General features: G+C 36.5%; 1 protein-coding gene across 2 annotated transcripts in view; it reads left to right on the top strand.

The window, feature by feature from the left end:
- The window catches only part of RLF (RLF zinc finger), a 66,782-nt gene that overhangs the window by 24,930 nt on the left and 15,672 nt on the right, over window positions 1–26,180 (top strand). Inside the window, exons 4-6 of one of the 2 annotated variants that reach the window (XM_081056930.1) lie at window positions 4,226–4,358; window positions 9,829–9,917; window positions 10,429–10,631. In XM_081056930.1, the coding sequence (XP_080913056.1) occupies window positions 10,470–10,631 (162 nt within the window). In that variant the 5' untranslated portion in view covers window positions 4,226–4,358; window positions 9,829–9,917; window positions 10,429–10,469. The remainder of the gene's footprint in view (window positions 1–4,225; window positions 4,359–9,828; window positions 9,918–10,428; window positions 10,632–26,180) is intronic. The other variant, XM_081056929.1, reaches the window with a different exon arrangement.

Here is a 26,180-nt window from a genome sequence, read left to right as displayed (position 1 = left end):
TAGTCATTTTAGATTCTATTTAGTGCATTTTACTTATAGGAGAGCTTATGTTCGTTGGCTTTCATATTGGCTTGATTATCAGCTTTCCTAGGGTAAAACAGATCAGAGCAAGTAGCGAGTTGGGGAAGGGGAGAGTAGGGTAGGAAGAAAAAGCAAGTGTGCTGCCAGTGACAGGAAGCAAATTTGCCTGTTACTGGTAGAGACAGAAAAACTGTTTTATAAATATAGGCATAATATAAACAATAATAACTGTCATTTATTTATTATCACTAATTATGTGCCAAATACTGCTCTACATTATGCTTTACATGTTTTGTATATTTTAATCAAATTACAAACCTTATAAACATTTGAATCTCCATTTACAAATAGGCAGACAGTCATAGAGAGGTTACTTATCTTGCCCAGAGTTAAACACCCAGAGCTTTCTTTGTTAACTGCGTTCTCAAAGACCCAAACTCCATGATAGCTTGCACCTATTTTGTGTAGACACATGTGAAGACTTGCATATTAATAGACACACGTCCATTATCTGGAAATTTCTTCCCTCTGTGCTATATAACCCAAAATGAAATGATATAATGTTAATCTTTTTCTCTTTGGGGAGAAGCGGTTCTTTGTCATGTTCTTGGCCTATTTTAATCCCTGTAGTGCCGTACTAATTTCTCACATAATCATATAGCTACGAAAGTCATCATTGCACATTGATTTTATTGCTTTTTGTTTTGAGGCCTGCCTGTAGTTTTGTCCTGATACGTGACATTCTAGAAGGGCAAATCTACTTATTGCTGTTATTTTTATTAGCATTCTTTGCAGAGAGAATACTCTCACATCTCTTCATTCTTTTCTTAGATTGTATGCCTAAATAAAATGTTTGCCTTTTCCCCCATCTGTGTAAGTTTTTTTAATCAGCTATCTAGGATATATTTTTTAATGTGTTCAATAAAATAAATGCATTAGAGGTACAGATAAGTGTAAGACATGCCTGTTGAAATCTAAAAGGTAAAACTGAAGTTTTCTTATTTTAGGTGATAAATGGAAAAGGTTTTGAGGATACTTTTGGTAAGAGAATAGTTTTATCAGAGCAGGCAGGCCACAGATAGAACACTCAATCACAATTTACAGATGTGTAACGCATCAAAACCTTTCCCTATGGATATAAAAATACATTCTGAAGTGGATTTTTTAATAAATAAAAATGAGATCCTATCTTTTGTAACTTTTTGAAAACTTAACATTATCATTAAATGGGGTTCCCCAGACCCATTTCCACCATGAGCGGTGGTTTCCCACACCAACAAGCAATTGTCCGACACCAGTAGGATGTTGAAGAATTAATTCAACACAGTTCTGGAGATAGCACTAGATGCCACAGGTTAAGGATTTAGTCTTACAAGACTGCCCCCATCCTCTCCCCCCAGACACACATCAGACACCAGCCACAAACCCAGGTTGTTACCTGGACTTCTGACCGGCTGGCTATAGATTGGCGGGTCTATGACCCCCTCTGACTCAGAATACCAAGTGCAAGTCCTACTGCTGACCTACTGCTGTAAGTCAGAGGGTCCCACAGTCTCCCTCCGTGGGTTCCATTCATTTTCTAGAGCAGCTCACAGAACTCAGAAAACATTTGACTTTATAGATCACTAGTTTGTTATGAAAGCATATAACTCAGGAATAGCCAGATGGAATTGATGCATCGGGCAAGGTACGTTGGAAGTGGAGCAGAGCTTCCATGCCGTCTCCGGGATGCAACATTCTCCCAGTACCTCCATGTGGAAGCTCTCTTAAAGCTTAGCCTTAAAAAGGACTAACATGTTGTCCTTTTAGGTGTTTATGGAGACTTCATTAAATAGTCATGATTGACTAAGTGTATTGGCCATTTGGTAATTGAACTCAACTTCCAGGCCCTCTCTCCTCCCCTCCCCAAAGGTGGTGGGGGACTGAAAATTCCAAATCTCGTGTCATGTGGTTCGTTCTCCTGGCCAGCAGCTCTCACCCTTGGATGGAGTCCGTAGGTGGCCTCATTAACAACAAAAGATACTTGAACACTCGATAAGGAAGTTTTAAGAGTTTGGGGAGCTATGAACCGAGAACTATATAGATGAAGACCAAGTATCGTATAAATCACCATATCGCAGTGGTCGATATAATGTCTAGGATTGTACATATAGGTCTCCCTTTTTGATGACTACCTGGGATTCTGTTGTGTGGTTGCACCATAAATCATTTGACCAAGTCTCTTTGCTATTTATGTAAATAGTGCTAGAGTGAACATCTTATGTTGGTATTTCTGTATTGTAGATTTCAAGATGTGGACTAGGATATTTTTACCTTAAAGAAACAAATTTAAGTCAAAAAATGTTTCTTAAATTCCACCATAGTTTTAAAAAATTCTATTTAAGTTTTTAAAAATTTATTTCACCTGCTTGGTTTTTTTCTTATAAATTTTACTGGGGAATATTGGGGAACAGTGTGTTTCTCCAGGGCCCATCAGCTCCAAGTCATTGTCCTTCAATGTAGTTGTGGAGAGTGCAGCTCAGCTCCAAGGCCAGTTGCCGTTTTCAATCTTAGTTGCAGGGGGGCACAGCCCACCATCCCATGTGGGAATTGAACTGGCGACCTTGTTGAGAGCTCGCTCTCTAACTAACTGAGCCATCCAGCCGCCCCTCCAGAAGCTCAGTGGGAGCTCATTGTCTTCAATGTAATTGTGGAGGGCGCACGCGCTCACTGGCCCATGTGGGAATCCAACTGGCAACCCTGTCATTCAGAACTCGAGCTCTAACCAACTGAGCCATCCAGCTGCCCCTATTTATTATTTTTAAAAGTAACTTTGCTGTAATAAGTATGTATCCAATGGTAACAAAGGATTAAACACATCGTTCTTACCCAGAATAAATTGTAGTTTGAACATATGAAAAAGTAGAAAGCTGTTTTTGTTTTTAACCTAAAGTGTGGCTTTTTATTTTAGTTGCTGTATATCATTGTGGGTAATAGTATATTTTGCTAAAATATAATGGCACCTGTATGTTTAGATATTACAAATATGGTAACTACACATAGCATGTTCTGGAATTTTCATCTTCACTGCAAAGTAAATACCTGACATTCTTTTTTTTTTTTTTTTTTTTTTTTTGATACCTGACATTCTAAGATAAGGAGAGAGAAGCCTGAGGACAAGTCAAACTATTAAAGAAAAACTGCAGCCTTAGTAAAATATTGCTATTAGTAAACTATTAATTGCAGATATCACTTTCTGTGTCAATATTATATCTTAAGCCCTTTCTCAATAGAAGATAATTCAGCATACTGAGAGAGAGAGAGAGAGAATAAAACCTATTATTTTGACATGAAAATTAAGCGGGGGAAATGAACTTTATTTTTTATATTTCTCTTAAGTGAATATAACATTATATTCTTAGGTCTGTGAACTTTTTTTAACTTATATTTTTCAAAGGAATATATTGCTATAAACAGAAGCTTATGTTCCTTGAGAATTTCAGCAGGATAAAATAAGAGAGAACAAGTTAAGATTTTTGAGCATGGGAAGAACCAATAATCCCCCCAATAATAAAGGACAGTGAGACATATACTTGATTATTTATGCCTAGTTAAATTTCTGACCCTTTCCCCCCCACCATTTGTGTATATAAGTATTTTAAAGAACAACCTATTGGTAATGTTTTATTTGTTTTCTGCGGAGATAGAATGATAGCTAATAACCTATACTGTCTGGTTACCATATATATTTTACATAGGGTCATCTCTCCTTTAAAAAGTCATTTGGTTAGAAGAATTTAAACAATTTAAAAAGTGTGTAACAATTGGTGTCAAGTAATATTTCTATTCAAAGGAATAGGTTGACTGGATGAATACTTTAAATACTTTAAAGGAAATACTTTAAAGGAAAACTGTAATATTGGCCCTAAAATAATTTAGTAATGCAAGCATATAGATTAAATTATGATAATTTTACCTGCGGGGAATTCAGGAAAACATTTTAAAGGTACCCTTTAACTTTGTGAAAACACCCTAGTTTCACTTAAAAACAGTAGCAACAGAATTTTACAAAACTTTGAGACTAGTTTTTTTCCTGCTTATTTCTTTTCAGGAAATCCAAGATATAGGTCCTTTCCTAGACATTCAGATATATTGAAAAGGCAAAACTACTATTTATATTGCTTATTAATTACCCTGTTTTCTGGATATGCTGTTTTTGTTTTAGGAGTCACATGATGCATTACTGGAATTTGGGAATAATAACCTACAAATATTGGTTCATGTTACCAAGGAAGGGGTATGGAAAAATCCGGTTCTTCTTAAAATTCTGTCTCAACAGCCAGTAGAAACAGAAGAAGGTAAGCCTTAAAACTTTACTGACTGTATTGAAGGAAGACTTACTTCTGAGAGAATTAAAATTGATTTATGGGTTAAAATGTTGTAAATCTCATCTGTGTATCTATACTTAGTCATTCTGTCCTCTTTGGAATAGTTAAAAATAATCATTAGCATTTAATTTTTTGCCCTAAGGATTCTTGCATTTTTACATAGTGTTTTAAGTGTCCCTTTGCAGTTATTTTAAAATGTTGCATTGCATAACAATGTTCCTACAAAGTGCTTAAGCTAGGAATGAACAATCTGCTTTTACTTGGTTTGTAGTAGAGCTTTGCCTCTATTTTGTTCACTGGTTGCTACAGCTGAAGACCATGGAAAAAATTGCTATTTTATTTTAAACTTACAAAAATTGGAGTTTAGTGTTCTGTAGAGAAATGCAAAGAATGAACATTTTTATTTGCAATATTGTCAGTGTAAGACAACAAGATTTATGTATTTGAGTTGACATTTGCATTTTAGACACAAAAGTATCTCATTTGGTATGTCTAACAATTGTGATTTCATTTGCTTTAAGTTAATGAAAAATTTAAAGGATCACATTCTGTTAAATATGTTTCTGGAATAAAAACGAGTTTCAGAATAGTTTATATTTTCACTTTTGACATATAGTTAGTTAGTTTAGGTCTTAAAACAGGCCATTTGAATGTTAAAATATCCAGTTAGCTTCTTCATTTACCAAGATTGACAGCTTACTGTATATATGCTGTTTGAGTTTTTCTGTATAGTGAGAAGATTAACAATAAGGGTACTTAGATTTTCTCTTGGTCCTTTTCCTTTGATAATTCTGCTTATCAGTTACACTGACTAAAAAAAGAATTAGGAAGAGAGCTGTTAAATAGAAAAGAGATTGGTGTTTATTGTTTTCTTTTGAGGTTCCCAGTAAATGGCATTCCTTTATAAATATAGGCACATGGAGGCTAAAATATCACCTTTATTATTAGTAAAAGTTGTTAGAGGACACAACCAGATAGTTTCAAAAGGATCCCAGAATTTGGGGTTTAGATAAGGTTCGACTAGGGTAGAGAAGAACTCGTACTCTCTGTAGTCAGACCCAAACCCAAGAAAAAGTGTAGAGTTGAGTTAAACGCCCCCAATTAATTTTCTTCTGATGTACTAATCAAATATACCACCCCACCATAGGAGCTAACAATACTTAATTTCTTTTCACATAGAAAAACAGTGGAAGCAGGGAGATGCACTGTTTATGTAACATCCCATGATATCCTCTCTGTTCAATAAAGATTAATTAAGCACTCGCTGTCTATAAGATTGTGAATACAGGATACCTACATATGTAAGGAGTTATTCTGAGAACCACAGTGTAAATGGTGAGCAGCCTGTGGCCTGCCTGCTTTCTCAACTGACCCTCACCCTAATTTCAGATCAAAAGAAAGCTTCCTTTATAGGAAGCTCAACTGCCCTTGCAGCCCAGATATCAACATATTCAATGCTTAGAAAACGTTGACTATCATCTTATTGATTGTCTTCTGGTCAGTAATATAGTAATCAGAAGCATGAAAGTGTATATTTTTTAATCTCTGAGGAACTTAATAAATGCTTTTCAGTTTAGCTTTTTGAAAAAAAGCTTATAAGATTTTTATTTTTCCTATCTTGAATTTTGTTTCTGCTTCTCCCTCATCCCCCGCCCACCTGAAAAAGTTTATTACTGAAGTGTGTACTAAGTACCAGTTGTTGATACTTCTGCCTGGCATGATCAGCAGGGAAATGAGGGGTTTTCTCCCACTCAGATTCTGGCCCAGGTACCAGAGGCCTTTCTAGCCAAGGCCCACGGAAGGTTCTTGGCCTAAGGCCCAGTTCCCACAGAACCTCCTGTACTTTCGGGATGATGGCAGTCCCTGGAAGTAGGTGCAGTCCATAGCCCTGGGCAGCCCACAGCCCAGAGATTTCAACCCCCATCAACAGTGAGGCCTCTCCCACCACCACACTGCAGTGATCCCAACTCAGAGGTCACCCAGAGTTACCATCTGGTATCTGCCAATTTTCTAACTGACTTGTACCCTACCCGGCACCCACCTCCCCCCTTTCCCATAATTTATGATATCAAAACAAGCTTTCCCTCTATTTCCTTGAGACTCAGGAGGGCCAATGCAATAACCTTTTGGTTTTTTCTTTTTCTCCCCTACCAAGGATTAAAGGAAGGGATCTGTCCTTATTGTTCAGAGGCACCAACTCCCTCGCTTAAATCAGGCTGAGAAGGAACCAGCCAGCTCTGACCTCCTCCCCCGGTTGTTTAATTTTTGTTTCCCTTCTACACCTCTGAAGCCATTTGATGAATTCTCATGTGCCACCTGAGTCTCCAGTAAAAACAAAAATAGGCTTTCCTGTTAGGAAAAAAAAAGCTGTTTTTTTCTTTTCTTTTAAAGATTTATGGGGATTATTGGGGAACAGTGTGTTTTCCAGGGCCCATCAGCTTCAAGTCATTGTCCTTCAATCTAGTTGTGGAGGGCGCAGCTCAGCTCCAAGTCCAGTTGCCGTTTTCAATCTTTGGTTGCAGGGGGCGCAACCCAAAATCCCATGTGGGAATTGAACCGGCAGCCTTGTTGTTGAGAGCTGGTGCTCTATCCAACTGAGCCATCTGGCCACCCCAAAAAAAGTTGTTTTTAAACTGGACCTTAGATGTTACCATTTTTTATATGATGCAGTGTATATAAGGTAAACTGTCATGATGTTTGCAACTTTTAAGTGATTCAGAAAGAGAAAAACTAGGTAAAGAAATATGCCAAAAACTGTTCAGTTGTTGAATGTAGATGGAGGAGAGGATATACTATTAAAAAGATTTTTGTATTAACATGTTTGGGAAAAAATACAGAAAGGATCACAATTGGGAGACTTCTCAGTGTACACTTTAAATATTGAAGTGTATGGATTTCCTTTTAAAAAATAAAGTTAAGATTGATTTTAACATAACTTAAAATGATTTTTAAAATACAAGGTTGATTGATCTCTTATGTTAAAAATTGACAGCAGTTCAACTGTGGTTGTAATATATTGAGTAAAATAGTTTTACCTCATAGAAATAATAGCTATGACTTACAGAGTGCCTCTTACGTGATGGGCACTGTGTGAGTGCTTTCCATACCTCATTTAATCCATAAATCAGATTACACATGCCCCCGGCCACATAGTTAAAATTATGGGAGAAGAATTTTAGTCCAGGTGAGGAAATATGAAAGGTTTTTGATTGAGGAGTGATAACTGTTCAGTTGCTAAATACATGGTTTTATTAAACATCTCTAATATAAAAGACATTGTGCTTAGGGTTATAGGGAATACAAAAGTTAACAAGATGTGGTATTTGTGCACAAATTTCCGATAGTGTAATAAGGGGGATGTCAAAAACAAATGATAGCAACTGGTATTGAGCATTTACCCTGTGCTTAGCCCTGTGCTAAGTGTCATATCTGCCTCACTAGTATTTCATTTATGATTCTTTCATCCCTATGAGGTGGATATTACTGATTTTTTTTTTTACAGATGGAGAAACTTGAGGTTCAGAGAGGTCAATTAATTTGTCCAAAGGTCTCACAGCTAGTATGTGTCAGAGTCATGATTCAGCCTCAAACTGGTGATTCCAACACCTGAGGTCTTAACATTTGTACACTGTAAGCCTTTATTACTGTACTTAAAGAGAAAACTAAGTGTGATGAACGAATAAATGTTGTGGGCATTTGAAGGGGGTGGATTGTGTAGGCATTGTTCCTTTTTTCAGGTATGGGATTTGTGAAAATGTTTACAACCTGGTAGGGCAGATAAATAGAGCAGAATCTGGTATTAGGCAGAATAGAATATAAGGCTGACAGATGTGGCAGGAAATAATGTGGAGGAATTAAATTGGACTGTTTTAAAAAGAATTGCTAGGACACAACAAATAAGTTGATTTCCTTGAGGAAAGGAGTTGACAAGGCAGACTAATGCCAAAACTTCATTTCTGTATGATTGAGAGAATTGCCATTACTGAAAATAGAATTAAGGAATGAAGAGCTATTTGAGTGAGAGATATGATTATGAGTTCATTTTGTGGAATTTAGTGCCTGTCAGACTAAAATGGAAAAGTCCAAATAAAAGTGATCTGTTTTCTGCCCATGCTTTTTGACCTTGACTACATATTAGAGTATCTTTGGAATTTAAAACCGAACCCACACATACCCCTCTCCCCACTCCAGTTCTAGGCTTCACCTACTAAGTCAGAATCTCCAGAGTTGGAGCTCTGGGATCCAGATATTTTTGAAGTGCCACAGTAAATGGGTACCTTCCACCTGTAAAATGATGGGAGTGTAAATTGGTACAACCTCTGGAGATCATTTTGGCAGCAGTTCCACTTCTAGGAATTTTTTTCTATAGATATAGTCATGCATGTATGAAATAGCCTATTTATAGGGCTGTAAATTGTAGCATTATTGACTATTGCCAAATTTTGGAAACAACTTGCAAGTATGTCAGTAAGGGATTGATTAAATCAATTATAGTACATCTACACAGTAGAATACTATTCAGTTGTTAAAAGTATTGAGATAGCTGTAAATGTACAATGATGATAGAATAACCTGTGTGATACAGTAAATGGGGAAAAATGTGTTTTCTGTACTCAGAATATTTCTGGAAGTATAAACAAGAAATTGGAAATGGTTATTGTTCTTGGGGAGGGAGACTAGGGGGGTGGAGTCAGGGGAGAAGGGAGACAACTTTTAACTATACCTCTTTGTATGCCTGTTGAGTTTTTGTCATGTGCATATATGGTACTACCTAAAAAAAGAATTTTTAAAACTCTACAGTTGCTTCTGATACACAGTTAAGATCAGTTCAGGGTTTATGTTCACGCACACCCCCAACCAGTGGTTTGTCATTCATATTAATTATTTCTACTCCATATGTGGCCTATAGACATAATAGCATGGGTATCACCTGAGAGGGTTGTTAGGAAAACAAAATCTCAGGTCCCAACGTCCCATCCCAGAACTACTGAATTAGAATCTGCATTTTAATAAGATTCCCCAGGTGATTTCAGAAGGCACTTTCAAGTTTGAGGAACGCTATTTTAGATGAGCCACCTAAAGCAGTTTAATTGTTCACCCTTGTCGTGACATGCAATGTTTCCACCTCTATTCTTTAAATAATACTATGTAAAATGACGCCACACACTTGTTGAGTATTTACTATTCAAAAATTGAGGGCTTGTCTAGAACACTGCAAATCAGTGTGCTCAGGTACTTAATATTCAGTACTACTTAGCAGCATTTTCCAAAGTGTGTACTGAACCAGGAACATATATTTTACATTATACTAATAATAATATGTGTAAAAGGGTTCTCTGGTCAAATCAGTTTGGGAAAAATTGGGTTAAATAAAAGTGAACAGTTTTCTTTATTGCAGGACTGTTCAGAGATTTGACCAAGGAATCCTTTTTTTTTCTAGGACTATCTCTCAGGTCTTTTGGTCGGTGGAACACACTTTGAGAAATGCCTGGTTTAGAGGAAAGAGCACCACTGGCTTTGGAATCCTTGGCAAGTTACCTAATTTCTCTGAATATTAATTTTCCTAACCTTAAACTGGGGACGACAATACTTGCCTTGGTGGTGGTGTGAAGAATAAATGAGAGGTATATAAAACACTCAGCTTAAAGCTTGGTACCTTAAACGGGTTCAAGTTATAGTTGTTAATATCACATAGGTTACTTGCTTTTTCTTGCGCTTATGCTTATAGTTCATTTCACTATTCCTTACTATCTTTATCAGAAGGTAAGGAAGAAGGTCAGATAATTAATTTTGATAATATATTAGTAGCTTTATGAAAAGATTTGGTGTTCCAGATAAAACTAAGTAATGTGGGAATCATTAGCAAAATTAATTTATTTTGCCCTCTTTTCTATTAAATGAGTATTGAGACCAGAATCAATTTCCCAGTTATATCAACTGAATTTTTATTCACTAAAAACAAACCAACATCAATAAAAGATATCAACTTTCATCTTAACCTGTTAAAAAAATAAAACTGTTTTATTTTTCCTTTTTCTAGTCAATAAATTGATTGCACAAGAAGGACCTTTCTTTCTCCAAATGCGAATAAAACATTTGTTGAAATCTAACTGCATCCCCCAGGCTACTGCTTTGTCAAAGCTATGTGCGGAATCTAAAGAAATTTCAAATGTGTCATCTTTCCAGCAAGCCTATATCACATGTTTATGTTCCGTTCTTCCTAATGAAGATGCTATTAAGGAGGTGAGTAAAGCAAATAACTGCTATTGTAGGTCACACAATGAACTTTAATAGAATTTGATAAATGTTGCATGACAGGATGAAAACCAAAACTGATTTTTTTCCCAGGCTACTGAAAAGTGCTGTTTTCATTGTATGTTTAACTGTTCAACAGATTTAATATAAAGTTACGTTGTAGGCAGATTTGTAAAGTAGATAATTAAAGAATGTGCAGGTGGATGTTCATGATTGGGCGATAGTTTGTTTTGAAATCTTTAAATGTGTAAGTTGTTTTTTAAAGGAATGATTTCTCTATGTTGGGGAAATGCAGAAATTTGTTAATACTGGTGTCAAAGGATAAACTAAAGAGAATGGCATTTAACTTTAGCTTAGGTGACTTCATACATTTAACTGTAAGCAGAGACATATAGGACTTTAGAACCCATGATACGAGTACATTTTGAACAGAGATGTAAGTGGACAAACTGGATGCCATGGAAAATAATAAAGTAAATGAGTCTTAAACTATTTTATCGGTCAGATTGCATTCTTTTTTTAAATTTTGAATCACTGTTTTCCTTAGAAAAGTTGAAATTAGTTTTCTCTAATAGTTTTTGATAAATTATACAGAGGAAAATGAAGAATTCCTAGGTTGTATTCCACCACTTCCCTTTACTTCTCTTACCTTCCATATGGATTCTCATTTTACCTCTACACTGAACTTTCTTGTTAAATGTAGGAATCCCAGGAATCTGGGTATATGCTGTAGTAATTCTTAAATTTGTATGACAATTTAAACTATAAACATCCTCCTCTTCAAATGCAACTATCTTTCCACCTCATTCCTTTTGATATAAAGACCACTAGGACCAACAATCTATTAATCCTGTCACTTTCTCACTCTCCCTCATCCTCCTCATGTTCCCGTTTCCCTCCTTATTCTGCTTTTCCATAGTCGGTCATTGTTATCAATCCCTTGCATGCACCCTCAATTCCTTTGCTGGTCTCTCCCTTAATTGTATTTATTTGACTAATGAGTATCCTGATTATTCTGAAATTTTCACCAACTGTGTATCTTTACCTGCACTAATGAAGCCAAACTTGCTTTTCTGCCAACTGATTTTACTTTAAATCAGTCACACTATTTCTTTAGTCCATTCACTCTCCCTCTCTCTTAGGTTACTATATAATACCTCCTGCCCCATCTCATTCTCTGTTGATGAACGTTCTCCCTATTTCTCTAAGGAAATTGAGGTAGTTGGAAGAGAATTTCCATAAGTTTCTTCTATGACACCTATTCACCTGCCTGCATCTATGCATATACAGCTTCTCTTCTGTTAATTAAGGAAAACTGTATCTGTTCTCCTAGCTTAGGCCAATCCCCTTGATTTCTGTATCAGATCCCATCTGCTTTTGCCCCCTTAAGGATAATGCGATATCAATTCTCCTTTTCTCTACCGCATCGTCCATTTCCTCCTCTTCTGTAACTATCTTGTCAGAATTTATGTTGTTATTTCTTCCATCTCTAAAAAAGAAATCTTTAGATTCTACTTCCTCTTCCAGTTACCACCCCATTTCTCTCCTGGCCTTTCAGGGTAATTTGAACGAATTGTCTAAATTTACTGTTGAACATTTTTCTCCTTGAACACATTCTAATATGGCGTTCACCCCTGCCAGTTCACCCACATCACTAAGTCTAATGAAGATTTCTCAGTTTTCATCTTACTCAATCTGACATCTTTGTCTTTTAAAATTTTAACAGTTTTTTCACTTGGTTCTAGCACACTCTCTTGGTTTTCTGTCTACCTGGTTGGTTTCCCTTTCTCACTTCTACCGGTACTGTAGAATTCTGTTTTTGAGTGTATTCTCTTTTCTATCTATTTCCTTAGTGATCTCATCTGACTCGTGACTGTAAACACAAACTATGGTGTAAATCCCAATTGTTTTATTTCCAGCCCAGTCCTTTCCTCTGAATTCCAGGCTTATATACCTAACTGACTAATGTTTCTGCTTGTATGGCTAATAGTGTATCAGACTTAACATGTCCGTAACTAAGCTCCTGATATTCCTGGTATTAGGGCTTTGTTTGTTTTTATGAACTTTTTTCTGAATGAAGTCCATTGCATTCCAATTGTATTCTCAATGTTTGAGCTGAGGGGGCTGGTAATGAATAACCAGCAACCATTTTTTTGAGTCCTTACTATGTGTTAGGCATTAGGCTAAGTGCTTTATATACTTTGTCACATTTAATCCTCACAACTCTTAGGTAGCTCCATTGTATTGGTGAGGAAACTAAGGCTGAGATTAAGTAGTATGTTCATGATTACAAAGCTTAAAGTGGTTATGGTGAGATGCAAACCTGAGTTTGGTATGTTATATTAAAGATATGGGATAATAAATATTCTCCAAGGTGTTATATACGTAAGGGTTTATATACCAAGTGCTGCCTTACGCATTGAGGATACAAAGATGAATTCAGAAGCCTCAATTGGTGTACTTGCTTTCACTCTTGCCCCCTACATTTTCTTCTTCTCAAAAGTAGCCAGAATAATCTCTTAGTTAGTCAGGCCATGCCACTCCTTTGGTCATGACCATTCAACAGCTTTCCATCTTTTTCATAATAAATCTAGAAGTCTTTCTTCTGTGTGCCATGGCCCCTGGCTACTTCTCCAACCATCTCTTACTGTATCTTGTACAACTTAATTTTCAACTGCTCTCCAGCCATCTTGTCTTTCCTGTTCTTTGAAAAGCTGAACGTATTCCTGCCTTAGAGCTTTGTGCTTACTATTTCCTCTGTCTGGAATGCCCTTTCACAAGATAGTTTGGATCACTCATTCCCTTATAGCATTCACATCTTTCCTCAGTGGTGCCATATCAGAGAGGCCTTCCTCACAGTCCCATCTAAAATAATACCCTAACCCCCTACTGTCCTATTTTTCTTCAATAAATCTCCTATCATTATTATAAATATATACAAACCCATCTAAAATGGCCCCATCACTCTTTGCCCTCTTATCTACCTATTTTTCCTTTATAGTATGTATTACTGCTTCTACTAGAAATCATATTTGCTTATTCTCTATTTCTTCCAACTAGATTAAAAACTGTGTAAGGACAGGGACATAGGTTTGTTCAATTGCTATATCCCTACATTCTGGAAGAATATTTAGTCACATAGTAGGCACTCATAAGGGACTAACTACAAGCCCGTATGCTAAGCATATGCGTTTGCAGTGTTGGGAAGGATAAAGAGATGGAAGACTGCTTACCTCTAGTACAGCCGCAATATTTTGTGTTTGGGAAACTTACTCAGAGTAAGATGTAATAGTGGTTATTCTCAGCACCTGACATATGCCAAAAGAATTCAGAAGAACCAAAAATGCTAGATTTTGGATTTTCCTCTTCATCCTAACAATAACAACTTTTTCTTTAATGTCTTAGCCTTTATTTACTTAAAATCTGCCTTGTTTCTAACATTGTATTAAGTATTGACAAGTACAGAAGAGTGTGGATGGCCTCGTGTGGTTTGCCAGAAACAATTATAGGAAGATAAGTACTAAGCCATATGATACTGCCCCTAAATTCAGCAGATGGGTCGAGATAGAGAATATCTTTGTAGACTGGCATATAAAGCTTTATAAAACATTGATCCTTGAGTTGAACCTTGAAATAATGGTGCGGTTTCGATGGGTAGAGAGAATAGTTTTGGGATAACTGACTGTAGTAGCAGATGCACAGAAATGAATGTGTACTTTGCACGGACCCACTGGAGAACACTGTGCCTGGGGCAGAGTGGGTGTTGAGGTGTTGTGAGAAATAAGACCTGTTGGGGGCGGGGGAGTTAGGCCTTGGAAAATCCAGTGCATTAGAGCTTAGATTTGATGCAATAGACATTAGGAAGGTTTTGAAGGTAGGAAGTGAAATGACTGAAACAGTGTTTTAGGAAGCTTAGAAAGAGTATATATTAGGTTAGGAGAAGAAATTGGAGTTATTAGTTGAAGGAGAAAGGACAGGACTTGCTGAAAGGACAAAAATTGAGAGGTTGGCAAACTATGGCCTGTGCGCCAAATCCACCCAAGTCCCTATTTTTGTAAATAAAGTTTTACTGGAACGCAGTCATGCCCATTGTTTATTGTCTATGGCTGTTTTTTCTCTTCAGTGGCAGAGTTGAGTAGCTATTGAGTAGTTGAGTAGCAGAGACCATTGCGCCTGCAAAGCTGAAAGTATTTTCTATATGGCCCTTTACGAAAAATGTTTGCCGACCCTTGCTTTGCAAGAATCAGATTTTCCAGTGTATTACAACCATTCATATCATTTAGCCTAACCCTCTGTGTTTTACCAACGATATAACTGAGGTCCAGATAGTTGTTTCCAAGGCCTTACCTGCATTAAGCTAATGACAGAGTCCAAGCCCAGGCCAGAACACAGACCTCCTGACTCCCTGGCCAGCTCTCTTTCCACTGTACAACTTATTTTCAGTTGGTAAGCATTGATGAGCCAAGTTCTAATAGGAAACGTCTTGGTGGTATATTATTCCATTCACATTTATACATTCATATATAGGTGTGATTTAAAATACTTTTTAATGGTTGGGGTTAATTTGTCGAATAGATCAGTGCAAAAACATTTAGCACACATCATAAAATTATTTTAAAAGGAACACTGGTTCCATCATAATTAGTCTCATCCAGAGATGCTTTCTTTTGCAAGAGACCACAGAATTAAAGAGAATCTTTAAAATTTGCTTTGGAAAAGTACTAATGAATCACTAGATGTTCATTAATTTAAAATCAACATGTGTTCTAAGGTAGCAGAGTTACACATTTAGCCATCTACTTCAGCTGAGTTCAGGAGAGGAGTCAAATTAACTTGAGCAACAGCTGGGAATAAAAGTACTTGTATGTTGGCACCTATGGGTATCACAGTAATAGGTGTGTGTAATGGGAAACCTCTGCTGGGGAAGATTTAGCCAGACACATACAATTAAGATTAATTGAGAAGGTCAGCTTGAAAGCCAAAATTCAGAACTCCATAGAATCCTCAAGTTCTAGTTTGTAAATACTTCATTTAGAATTGAATAAGATAGCATTGCTATTAATTTTGCATATGAAAAGATTTCAGTGAAAGTTACAGACTTGGCCATGGCCTGCTGCCCCAAGTGCATGTTTCCTTTTTTTTTTCCACTACTGAAAGAGGAAATCTTTGCAAAGATCAAGTTTTCCACATACAATATGAAGGATAATGATGTTTAAACATGAAGCACTTCTGTTATGAAGAACCAAGAAATCTGTCAGCAGAGTTCTTTACACAGTTAAGGTAGGGGTCCATGTCAGCCTTGATCCCTGAATGAACCACATCTTCAGTGTCTAATGTGGTTGGCAGACATAACAGAAGAGGCTTGTTTCTTTTGATGAGGAAGGGAAAAGACAAACAGGACCTAATTTACTCACTAGTCTAACACTGTTGGGAATTGACACAGTCACTAGGTATAAATGATAAACAGCAAATACATTTAAACAGGACCCATTGGGAGTTCAGTTTGGGAGTAAACAAGAACATAGAAATTCCAGGTGTAGCTTAAATAAGAAATAAGGATTAAGATGGATCCGGAACAAGGAATAATAACAAAGTATATAATTAAATTTAAAATTAAAATCTGAATAATTTTATTTATAATCCTTATGATTATATGGGGGATGAGATGTATACTCAAGAAATATACTGAAGATAGAAAGGCTGTATGAAGAAATTGAGGATTTGCCTATTTAAATATGTATCTCCTAAAGCAGAGTTCTTTTAAATAGCTTTGAAAGACATCTTCCCATGGCTGAGTGTGTATCTGGATCTCACTTCTAATCTCACTTTCGTGGGTTATATGTGGGTATTGTATAATTACACTGGAGGGGTTATTATGGAGAGTTACGAGTAGTCAGACACATCATTTTCAAAAATTCAGTAGGACGTTTCAGGCTTCTCTCAGATACACAGCAAGCTTAGAGTTTAATTAGAAGCATCAATGACGGTTTATTTCTTTAAGAAACCTACATGAGACCACTCAGCATAATGCTTGTCTGTGGTATTGCTGAAGCTTAAAAGAAGCCCAATTTTTAGAAGCACAGCCTTTTTTCCAGTAATGTCTATCAACCTAAACAGGGATGATTCTCCTAAAGGTAGACCTAGGTTTACCTGAAATGTAGGCTTGCTAATTGTAACTCCCACCTTTCTTCTACTCAAGGATTCTTCTACTCACTTCTACTCAAGTGAGAGGATGGATAACCTTAAATCCACTTTGATTCCTTTTTGAAAAGACTTTTGCCAGTTTCAGTTTTTAAAATGTATTGTTAGGAACATATTATTTGCATTATATCTCAGAATGATCAGGAAAACTCTAGATTGAAAACCATTATTCTAGAGAAAGTTAATTGATAAAATATTCCAGTAATAGCACTGGCCAGAATACTAGTTTACCTTGGTAGCCTAAGCATGAAAATAACTTAGGAAGATAAATGTGCCTCCGTTACCCACCTTCTCATATTACATTTGGTTGCCTGTCATGCCATTGGTAGGTAGTTAGCTTGATTGTTATGAAAGTCTTCTAATTGCATTTATTCTTGTCCCCACAGCTTATTTTCTATAGTAGCTAAGGTGATCTTTTTTCTTTTCATTTTTAATAACGTTTTATTTTGAGATTTTAGATTCACATTATTGTAAGAAATGATACGCCTCCCAGTCATGTAACATATATTCACTGGAGGACTTGGCTAGGCATTGGGGCTATACCTATGAACAGTACAATGGAGTGAAACAGCAGACAGTAATGACAATGTGAGACGTAGGGGAGAGGTCTGAGCTGAAAATTAAGAGTTCAAGACATCAGCATTTGAAACCAAAGAGTGGATGAGATTAACTTTTTCAGAACTCTGGAAATTACCACAATCCTAGGAGGTTTTATTCAAGAAAAACAGATGAATTTCGATAAGAACAGTGAGCTTGGTGGCATTTTAACTTTCCCTACTTCCCATCACTCTCACCTCAGCTTCACAGTAACCTTAAAAACAGCCTTGAAACTACAGTGGCTGTGAAAACCAGCAGCCTAGCAGCCACCTGAGGAAGCAGAATGTTTTTGGAATTCTGCAAAAGCTTATCCCCTGAGAATTGTAACTATTTGACCTATCTAGCAACTTTCTAAAAAGCTTCATTCTTAGGACTTGTCTTTATTTGACTCAGAGTTTACTCTGCCAGAAGCTCTGTCCCCATGACATTTGTCAGAAATAGTCAGTGGTAATTGTTTAACATGACAGTTGTCTGAGGAGGCATTACCAGTCAGACTAACAAGAGACTGGCTAAAAAATTAAAAAGAAAAACGGATATGGGATGTTCATAGGGGACTTTGAAAACCTCTGACGTATTCCTAGGGCTCTGTAAAGTAATGTACAGGGCTGTGTGTCTGCCAAGGAATGACCTGAGAAGGCCCTAATCCTTCACCTCTTACTTACCTTGGTTTTCTGCACAAGTAGGAAATGAAGGGTAAGGCAGAGTTGTAAACTGCCTACTGAAATATTGAAAGCATGCCCCACACAAACACAGAGCCTCTTGGCAAAAGCAGACTTAACTTGTTCAAGGCATTTAAGCAAATATGTGGAATACGTAGCTAGCTGACCATTAAGGAAACTGAGCAAAGACTATAGTAGCCACATGTGACAGAATACAGACTGCAGAATTATTCCAGGAAAGTCACTAAACAAACAGTAACAATAACAAACCTTAAAGTGGGAGAATCAGATTTCCAGAGTTACCACAATATATTATTTAATATATCCACATATTATATAAAGAAACATGATAGTCCACTCATAGGGTAAAAAGGCAGCCAATAAAAACTATTTCTAAGGACACCCAGATATTGTACTTAATAGACAAAGGACTTTAAATTGCCTATTACAAATACAATCAATTCTTGTCATTCATGGTAGTTATGTTCTATGTAGTCACTACAAACACTGAAATACTGAAACCATTGCTTCTATGAGGATATATATACAAGGTTAGATTTTTGCAAGCATCTTGTCACAATATTTTTGTCAACTGACCAATACATGACTTTGTTTTATGTGTGTTTCTGTTTAAGGACACCTTATTTAATATATACTGTTGATTCATTAACATTGAACTGACAGCCAGCAGCACTGTAACTCACGCCCGAGTGAAGCTTATTTAATACATGCATTTTCTTTGTAAGGCACGTTACAGCCTCTTGCACGTAGGAGCACCGGACAGCACTTCAACACTACACTTGGGGCTGTTTTAAACAGTGAACTCTTCAGTTCACTGTTTAGCTCTCCAAAAGCACTCGCCAAAAGCACAAAGACACAGAACATGGCACTAAATAGAACGTGAAAAAGACGCTTGTTATAGTATGAGAACTAAAACAGGAATAGTGTCACCTTGTTTGACCTTAGCTGGGAACATACACACCATGGGATTCAATTTTTTTTGTCACTCTGTGCATGTTTGTGGATGACTGTGAAAGCCTCATGAGTATTGAATTTGGGGTCAAAAAGAGATTTTAGCAAGTAAGCTAATTTGTAAATACAGAATGTGCAGATAATGAAGAACAACTGTATAGTCAAAGAACCAATGGAAGCATAGCTAAAGAATTAAAGGGAAGTATGAGAACAATGTCTCGATAAGTTGAGACTAGCAGTAAAGAAATGGAAGTTATAAAAAACAACCAAATAGAGATTCTGGAGTAGAAAGTTACAATAATTGAAATTAATTTGTTAGAGGGGCTCAACATCAGGTTTGAAATTACAGAAGAATCAGCAAACTTGAATGAAATAGGTCAATTGAGATTATCCAATCTGAGAAACAACAGAATCCCAAAATATATGAGCTGACAGAATTGAAGAATTGAAGAGGGGAGCAGATAATTCAAATATAATAGCATCGAATCTGCAGATTTGGGGAGTATGCACAGTCATTTATATTAAATCTTCTGATTTTATTCCCCCCCTTTCTCCCCCCTCCCCTCCCCTCCCCTCCCCTCCCCTCCCCTCCCCTCCCCTCCCCTCCCCTCCCCTCCCCTCCCCTCCCCTCCCCTCCCCACTCCAAGCCCTTGTTTCTCAGTCTAGTTGTATAGGACACAGCTCCCTGGCCCATGCTGGTGTTATGAGCCTTGCTGCTCCCCCAGCTGAGGCAGTTGGCCAATGCCATTCATGGCAGCTCTCGCTGCAGGCCGCTCAGGATGGCTGCCATCCAGGGCCCCCAGGACATGAACCTTCTGCTTGAGACAGCCCAGCTCCAGGGAGAGCTGTTGTTCACAATTTTAGCTGTAGAGGGCATAGCTCACTGGCCCATGTGGGAATCGAACCGGGGACCTCAGCGTTAGGAGCATGATGCTCCAACCACCTTAGCCACCGGGCCGGCCCTAGAGTTTCTTTTAACATTTCAGTCTTCACTGTATAAGTCTTGCACTTCTATTTTTAAATTTGTCCCTAAAAAAACCTATTCCTTTTGGTGTTATTGTCCATGGGTTTCCTAATTTCAAAGTTTACTGTAAAATGACAGTAATCAAGACTGTGTGGTTCAGTACTGGCAAAAAGATCGCTGGACTAGAATCAAGAGTCCAGAAATACGCCCTCTTACTTACAGTCAGTTGATTATCTATCTACACAGATGCCAAGACAGTGAAATGGGGGAAAGCACAGTCTTTCCAATGAATGATTCTTGAATAACTGAGATCCCCCTGCACAAACGTGAAGTTGGCCATATGCAAATGTTAACTCCAAATGGATCATAGGCTTTAATAGCTAAAACTAACAACTCAGGAGAGAATCTAGGAATAAAGCTTTAAGACCTCAGATTAGGCAATTGTTTTGTATATCTGACACCAAAAACCACAAGTAACTAAATAAAAAATAAATAGGACTTCATCCAACTGTGCATCAAAGCACACCTTCAGAAAAGTGATAAGTTGATCCACAGAATGGGAGAAAATCATTTGCAAACCATATTGCTGATAAAAGACTTGAATCCAGAATATATAAAGAACTCTTTCAAGCTAACAATAAAAAGAAAAACAATCCAGTTTTTAAATGGTCAAGTGATTTTTTTAAATGAATAGATTTTTTGTGTGTGTGTAGCAGTTTTTTTTTTTTGTTTTTTTTTGTTTTTGTTTTTTGTTTTTTTGTGTGTGTGTAGCAGTTTTAAGTTTACAGAAAAATTGAGTGGAAAGTGCAGAGTTCCCATATATACCACCCCCATCCCCAGTTTCACCTATTAACATCTTGCCATTAGTGTGTTATATTTCTTAAAATTGGTGAACCAGTACATTATTATTAGCTAAAATCTACAGTTTATATTAGGATTCACTCTTTGTGGTGTACACTCTGGGTTTTGACATTCAAATGGCTTATATCTGCTATCACAGTATTATACAGAATATTGTTGCTGCCCTAAAAATTTCCTGTACTCTGCCTATTCATCATTCCCTCTCTCCTCCCTAAACCCCTGGAAATCTATTTTTACTGTCATATAGTTAGAATCATACAATATGTTGCCATTTCAGACTTTGTTATGAAGTAGACTTTGGTAAGGATTTAGGAGAAGCTCAAGGTGAGAACATGGTGTGGAATGAATGATCCTGAATACTGAATAGTCTTTCAGATGCTTCTAAGTTCTTCACTGGTTCTGCTCACAGTCCATTCATTTCAATTCAGTAAATGTTTATTTACTGCGCTTAGAAATAAAACAGCGTATTCCTTGTCTTCAAAGAGCACATAGTTGGGGGAAAACCAAGGGTATACTGTTTGTTGCCTTTCAATTTAGTCATAATGGATTGTCTAAAACATCTCAGTTTAGCATATTGGCTAAGAGTATGGAGTCAAGCCAGACTGGGATAGATCCTGGGCCTCTTACTATCTGTATAACCTTTGACAAATTCTTAACCTCTCTGTGATTTAAGTTTTATAATCTGTAAATGGGGATAACAGTACTATCCCTATATTGTTGGGTTATTGTGAAAACATAATAATTTAGTTTATGTAGACTTGTAGAACAGAGCCTGGCATATAGTTAGAAATATTATCATCACTATTGTTACTACTTTTCAATTGCCTTTATGTCTTCACATCTCCTTATTTCTCTCTGCCTCTCCAGTCTGCTCATCTTCTCCTGTCTATCTTGTGGGCTGATAAAAATTCTTACTTAAGTAACAACAGAATGTTATGATAAAAGAAGGAATATACAACCAGCATAATCCCACACTTTAAGATAGGTACCTATTTTCAGTAGTCATATATTGAATTCATGCTGTGCAGTTAGTGTGCATAGACAAAATACTGGACATTGTTAACATTAGTTATTGAGTTGAAAGTTCTAAGGATAATTTTTATTCTCTATTCTTTTTCAGGTTTTCTATTATAAACATTTTTATAATCAGGAGTATTACAATAAATAGACAGTACACTGTATGGTACCTTAATGGAAGTCAGTAAAAAAGTACTCCATTATGCTCCCCTTTACATTGCTGCCTTTCACAGGTCTCCCTTCTGAGAGGAAGAGCCTCATGCCCAAACTTAGGACTTGGCAGAGAGACTGAATTTTCAACCCCCATTAACCTTAGCTGGGTACTTTGTATAGCATGAAACTACACAGCTTTATGACGTGGCCTCACTCAAGATCTCTTCCAGTGTACAATCTATCTCTGTCCTAAGTCTCTAACCTTATTTAATTCATATAACCTTTCATTCACTAAGTGCCAATTAAGTGGTAAATATCACTCTTTACATCAGATAACCTTTTCCCTCGTATGCCATGATTACTCTCACATTTAGTAATTTGCTAGTTCTGGCATCTTTCTTTGGGCCATCCCACCTTTACGCATCTAGACCCCGAGGTCCGCCCAAGAGCTGTTGTGCTTGAAGCCTTCTTTCCTTACTCCATGTTATTCTTCCTGTCATCAATCTGTCCCACTTACTCATCTTGCCTTTCTGTGGCTGCTACGTTATTTACCTTGTAACCTTTCATTTCAATAAATATTTATTGATGTTCCCCGTATGCCTGGCACTGTATGGGCACTGAAAATACAGTGGTGAGTGAAACAAGCTTTTGCTGTCATGGAATATATTTTGTAGTGGATAAGATGGATAGTAAACAAAGATTTAATTGTTTGATGCATGTGACCTACTTGTCTTAATAGGTACAGAATGTAAACCCCAGAGATTGGAATCATATTTAAGAACAAAAAAGTTATTTCAATACCTTTCTAGGTACAAGGTATTTATTTTCCTAGATAATCATTGAAATTCTCAAAAGCTTGTCAGTGACCTTCATTTTAATTTACTTTAGCTGGAAAGTGTTTTGTGGCATATATTTGGCTTTTAGTGTGGCCTTAAGCTATTTATTGCAAAAGGTTGAGGATAAGCTGTGTAATCATATTGTATTATTAGTGAGGTGTTAAAAGCATGTTATTTTAATTTACCTGGATTTTTCTGTTACTTACTTTTATTTCTTTGTCATACCTCTTTTTCCTTTAAATTCAAGAAAATGCAGATGTTTGGAGGCAAAATACTAAGATTTTCTTCAACTAAAACAAGTTAATCGAACGCTTATTTATCATGCAAAGATCCTGAAGCAGGCACTAAGAGGGATACCCTAAGTTGAAATAATTTATTTCTATTCCTCCAATACCATGCTCACTCTGACCTTTTTAAGGCTCTTGCATGTGTTTTCTCCCTGTCTGGAACAATTTTCTTATTTGACTCTACTGTTTTCCATGACTTATTCCTACATTCTTTAATTCTCATCTTAGTTGTGACTTCATACAGGAAGTTGTTGTTCATCCCCCAAATCTTGGTTAGAGTTTTCTTACCAAAAGTATTTGAAAAATACCCTGTACTCCCCTATTGTGGCATTTAACATACATTATAATTCTTAGTAATTGCCTGCTTCTTTTATTATCCCTGACTGGGTCGTGTTCCATGAGGGCAAAAATCAAGCTGGCTTGTATCTCCAGTACTTTAGCACAGTATAGGTACTTAATAAATAGCACTGCTTTGACAGACAGGTACATTTTAACATGGCTGTTTTCCTTCTTATGGGATTTTGTGCACAGAGGACTTTAGTTATCATTTATAAGACTGTGCTCTTACAAGGAGACCAAAATCTAGTTGGAGAGCCAAAGTAAAAGCACATAAAAAAGTAAAATCATAAAGGCTGAAATGAGTCACTAGTTCGAAAGTTGACCCAAAGTAGAAGAAAACATAAAATGTTGACAAGATCCTGTAAATTCAAAGCAGGGCAGGAGATCACTAGATGCTAGAGTAGCCTATAAAGGAATGCTTCATAATGAAAAAAGAGTTTTAATTGGATTTTGACAAATGAGACGAATTGCCTAGGCAGGCAAGAGGAGGGACTGTTTAGGCCTATTCTACACTAACTGTTAGACAGTGTTCATCTCTACACTATTGGTAATAAATGGAAATAATAAAACTATGCTTTATAAACTATTAATCCAGGTTTTTCGTATCATTTCCTCCTCCCCTATTATCTCAGGATAATGAATTTTTACTTAAAATGTATATTTCTAATTTACTTCACTTTTGTCTCTTTTTTCTTAACATTTTGTTTCCATAAGATGAAAGCCTGTGTATTTCTGAAATGTACCCTTTTAAAATGCAAGGGCTTCCCTGTAGGAATAAAATGACATGAGATTATTTTTTTATTTTGTTACTATTCTGATTATTTGCCACTGTTGACTTGAGATAAGAAACTTCTTTGATTCATTTTTTATTTGTGAGGTAGAAATAATGTTGCCTGCCTTGCCAATTTTACAATTAATCATGTTGATAAAATGAGTTAATACAATTAAAGTTATTTGAACGGGATAAAACAATGTTCTAGAAATGCGACTGATTGTTATTTTTGATTTTTGACAAGAGCTTTAACATGCACAGATGGGAGGTGGGTGTTCGCCCTGGAACAGCTGTTCTCACTTACCGTGGAATTGTCATTTTGGTCCTTCAGTCAATGCAGTTTTAAGTGACCATGTGCTGGGCATTTCCTCTCTGGCTGACCTTTCTGATTAATTCAGCTATGGATGAGGACATATTTGTTTAGGGAAAATTTTAGTAAAATTTCATCTTCGTAATGTATGATGAGGTGTCTTTTTCCCCCTGAAAATGGAATCTAACTTGAATTATGTTTTAATCTTGAACCACTTAACGTTGCTTCCCAGTACTCGTTAGATAGAAATTTGCATCAAGAGTGATCTTGCATCTGAGAATGATCCTTTGAAATACTTTATAGTACTCTTAAGGTTCACTTTCTTATTTCTCCCCCCCTTTTAAAAATTTATATATTTCACAAAAACAATTTTTAACAACACTTTTAATTAAAGTGGTACTGATTTGCCAATTCCCTTTTGAAGTATCTTTTTTAAAGACTTAACTGTTACTTTAATAGGTACACATATATTTTTTTATTGAGGTATAATCGACATGTAACATTAGTTTCAGGTGTACAACATAATTATTCAGTATTTGTATATATTGCCAAATGATCCACAATAAGAGTAGTTGACATCTATCACCATACAAATTACAAAAAAAGTGTTTTCTTGTGATGAGAACTTTTAAGATCTATTCTCTTAGCAACTTTAAAATATGCAATGTGGTATTAATATAGTCATATATTATACCAAAAGATATTCTTATAACAACTTTATGAGGGAGATTCTGTAATTCCATTTTGCAGATGCGGAAACTGAGGAACTAAGTTACTGAGAAGTAACTTACCCAAGTAACTTATCCACACAGCTAGTCTGGAAAGAGAATATACATAATCTGGTTCTAGAATAATTGCTTTTAAGCACTACAGTATACTGCTTATTATGTTATTGTGTTGTCTCTGAAAAGATTAGAAAACACAGAATTGTATAAGGTTCAGTTTGTAAACGTGGGCTTTTTACCCTGATAAAACCTGATTCTGTTTTTCAGTTCATCAGCATCAATTTACTGTCTCCTATGTTCCAGACACAGTATTAAATTTTAACAGGATGTATGCAGCTCCTGACCTCATGGATTTTATATTCTAACAGAGAAGACATGCTAATAAGTTGTTCAACCAATGACTGAATTGCAGTTATGATAAGTGCTGCAAAGGAGGAATTTGAGAGTAGAGTTTTTGACATGTTCTTAAAGAAGGATCCTATGAGAAAATGGCATTTGAGTTAAGCTTTGAAAACAAGCCTTTCTGTGCCTGCCTGAGGGTATGACTAAAATTAGAGACTTAGACGGATCAATTGGAACTGCATAGCACTCTGGAAGAGATGAGCTAAACTCTGTATACCTCATTTGCCCTGATACACACCTCATTTGTCCTGAAATTATCATTGTTTTGTATATTTGGTGTCTGGTATAATTGACGTTTATAATGCTGACACAGTCATTAAATAGATTATGTTCTTTATCTTCTGTTTATTAAGACAGGGAAGATAAAATAGAGAGTGAGAAAGGGTGTTTAGAGGTCTTATTCTCTGTTTTACCAGTATACGAAAAAGCCCCAGAAAATTCT

This window comes from Rhinolophus hipposideros, assembly GCF_964194185.1.
Source record: "Rhinolophus hipposideros genome assembly, chromosome: 8".
Classification (NCBI taxonomy): domain Eukaryota; kingdom Metazoa; phylum Chordata; class Mammalia; order Chiroptera; family Rhinolophidae; genus Rhinolophus; species Rhinolophus hipposideros.
Note: the sequence above shows the minus strand (reverse complement) of the source record. Positions and strands in the feature narration are given on the sequence as shown.